At 40.7% G+C, this 2,035-nt stretch overlaps 1 protein-coding gene across 1 annotated transcript in view; it reads right to left on the bottom strand.

Moving 5' to 3' along the window:
- Positions 1 to 2,035, bottom strand: part of LOC106013725 — a 17,668-nt gene that overhangs the window by 6,841 nt on the left and 8,792 nt on the right. Inside the window, exons 2-4 of the mRNA XM_035973375.1 lie at positions 1,659 to 1,804; positions 174 to 330; positions 59 to 63 (exon numbers count right to left, since the gene is read on the bottom strand). Coding sequence (XP_035829268.1) covers positions 59 to 63; positions 174 to 330; positions 1,659 to 1,804 — 308 coding nt within the window. The remainder of the gene's footprint in view (positions 1 to 58; positions 64 to 173; positions 331 to 1,658; positions 1,805 to 2,035) is intronic.

The raw sequence follows: 2,035 nt of genomic DNA, 5'->3' as shown, positions 1-2,035 counted from the left end.
TCAGATGTTATCATATATCCTAGATATTTAAACTGTTGGACTTGTTTGATCTTTTCACCTTTGCTAATGAGATTACAATACAACAAGGCTTTACAGCTTTTTTATATTACCATGCATTCTGTTTTCTTTACTTTCAACACTAATCCTTTACGTTCACTTTCTGTTACAGCTACCTGATAAAGGTCGATGTAGTCTGTACGGAGCCGCTCCAGACTCTTGACGACGGAGTCAGTGATGTGTCGACGACTCAATCCTTGGTTGTTCACGTTGTTCTCACAGCCCATGTCGAAAAACACTTTAGTGGCGATAACGTACTTGTCTCTCGGCTGCCTGAAACAAGGAGTGGCGAGAGGGAAGACTAGAGAGAAACTTGTTTAGAATGAAATGTTGTGGTTCTATTGTAGAAAGAGAAACAAGGAATGGCGAGAGGAAAAACTACATGTCGAGAGAAACATAATAATACTTATTAAATGTTCTGATTATAAACAAAGTGAAACAGGGAATTGCAAGAGGAAAAACGAGAGAGACACATGTTTAAAATGAAATGTTGTGTTTAGAATATAGATCTAGAAAGCTTTCGAACAAGACGGTGTACACACAAACATACCGATATAAGTTGTTGTTGCTGTGTGTCGGTTCGGTTCGGTTTGGTCGTCATGGCCAGCCAAGTTTCTTCCACAGAGGGAGAAAAGCAGCCATCGTGGCATAACCCAAACGAAACGACGATGACCTTCAATAACAAACTCGTTTGTTTTCAAGGGTGCTAGTTGGGCGATTGGTTAGAGGCAGGGATCTGTTTATAGTGGTGTGCACTGAAGCCGCCAGAAACCGAACCAAACCAAACCGAACTGATCCTCCAATGGGCACCGCCTATTAATTAAATGGCGTCAGATGAAATGTGTCACATCCAGCGTAATCAGTGAATGGTCTGCATCCCTCAGCGACTGGACGCTAGACCATTGTTTTAGTGTTGCCTATTAACCACAAAAGCATTTTTTTTACTAACCTTATACACTTTTTAATAGTTTCAGGACACAAACATACTTGCTTTTCTTTTGTATTTGTAATCATTTATCGGCGCCCGAAACTGAATAAGGTCATAATGAGCGCGCGGGACACATTAAGCATTTTTAGGTTTTTGTAAGAATTAATTTTGAATTCTGCTGGATGGGGCGACCGAAGCGTACTCCTCTTATCGCTTTCTGGACCACAAAGGGATCTTAAACGAGCAACAATGAACGAGTATTTGTGGAGCGTTGCAAAACCATAATCAAAATTGTGTACTGCATTGGTATTACATCTCAAGTCTTGAATACATATCGGCGCACAGTTTTAGAAACCAGTATGCCACATTTGTTTAAAATTGATTCTTTTTTTGTTCTTGTTTTTTGCTTCTCAGTGGCCGGCCGCAAATCTTTCTCCATAACATGTCTTCGATGTGCGGATCAGACTGTGAATAAGTTATTGAAAGTCCGACCCGCACATCGAAAAGACATGTGACGGAGAAAGATCTGTAGCTGCGGGAAAGCAAAAACGTCAATTTTAGAAGAAAAACAATGTGGCATAGTGGTTTCTTGAAATGAACCGTCAATATGTATTCATGCATTTGACCCATACGTTTGGTGCAGCTTAGCAACACACATTAAAGGCAGACTTACCCTTCAAGCCATTTCCCCAAGATAGTTTCCGAGATACCTCTGCCGTAGAAGTTGGCAGTGTCGATAAAGTTTCCTCCCCACTCGGAGAAGCGCTGAAGGATCTGGAGGGAGTCCTCCTCATTGCACTGACCGGGCAAACCCATTTGCTGTACGATAAAAATAAAGTTAAAAAGATAAATATGAAATTATTTTTTAATCGTGAAATGGCATAGGATTTCCCATGGACACAGCGTTATCGGCTGTGATACAATAAGGAAACAACAGTTTGTGATGTCATAATTGTTGTTGAGTTTCACTTTCTAATATGTTCTATATCTACGCTCATGTGAACGTGCTTGTGAGAGAGAGAGAGAGAGAGAGAGAGAGAGAGAGAGAGA

The sequence above is a fragment of the Aplysia californica genome, unplaced genomic scaffold, assembly GCF_000002075.1.
Source record: "Aplysia californica isolate F4 #8 unplaced genomic scaffold, AplCal3.0 scaffold01178, whole genome shotgun sequence".
In the NCBI taxonomy this organism is placed as follows: Eukaryota; Metazoa; Mollusca; class Gastropoda; order Aplysiida; family Aplysiidae; genus Aplysia; species Aplysia californica.
Note: the sequence above shows the minus strand (reverse complement) of the source record. Positions and strands in the feature narration are given on the sequence as shown.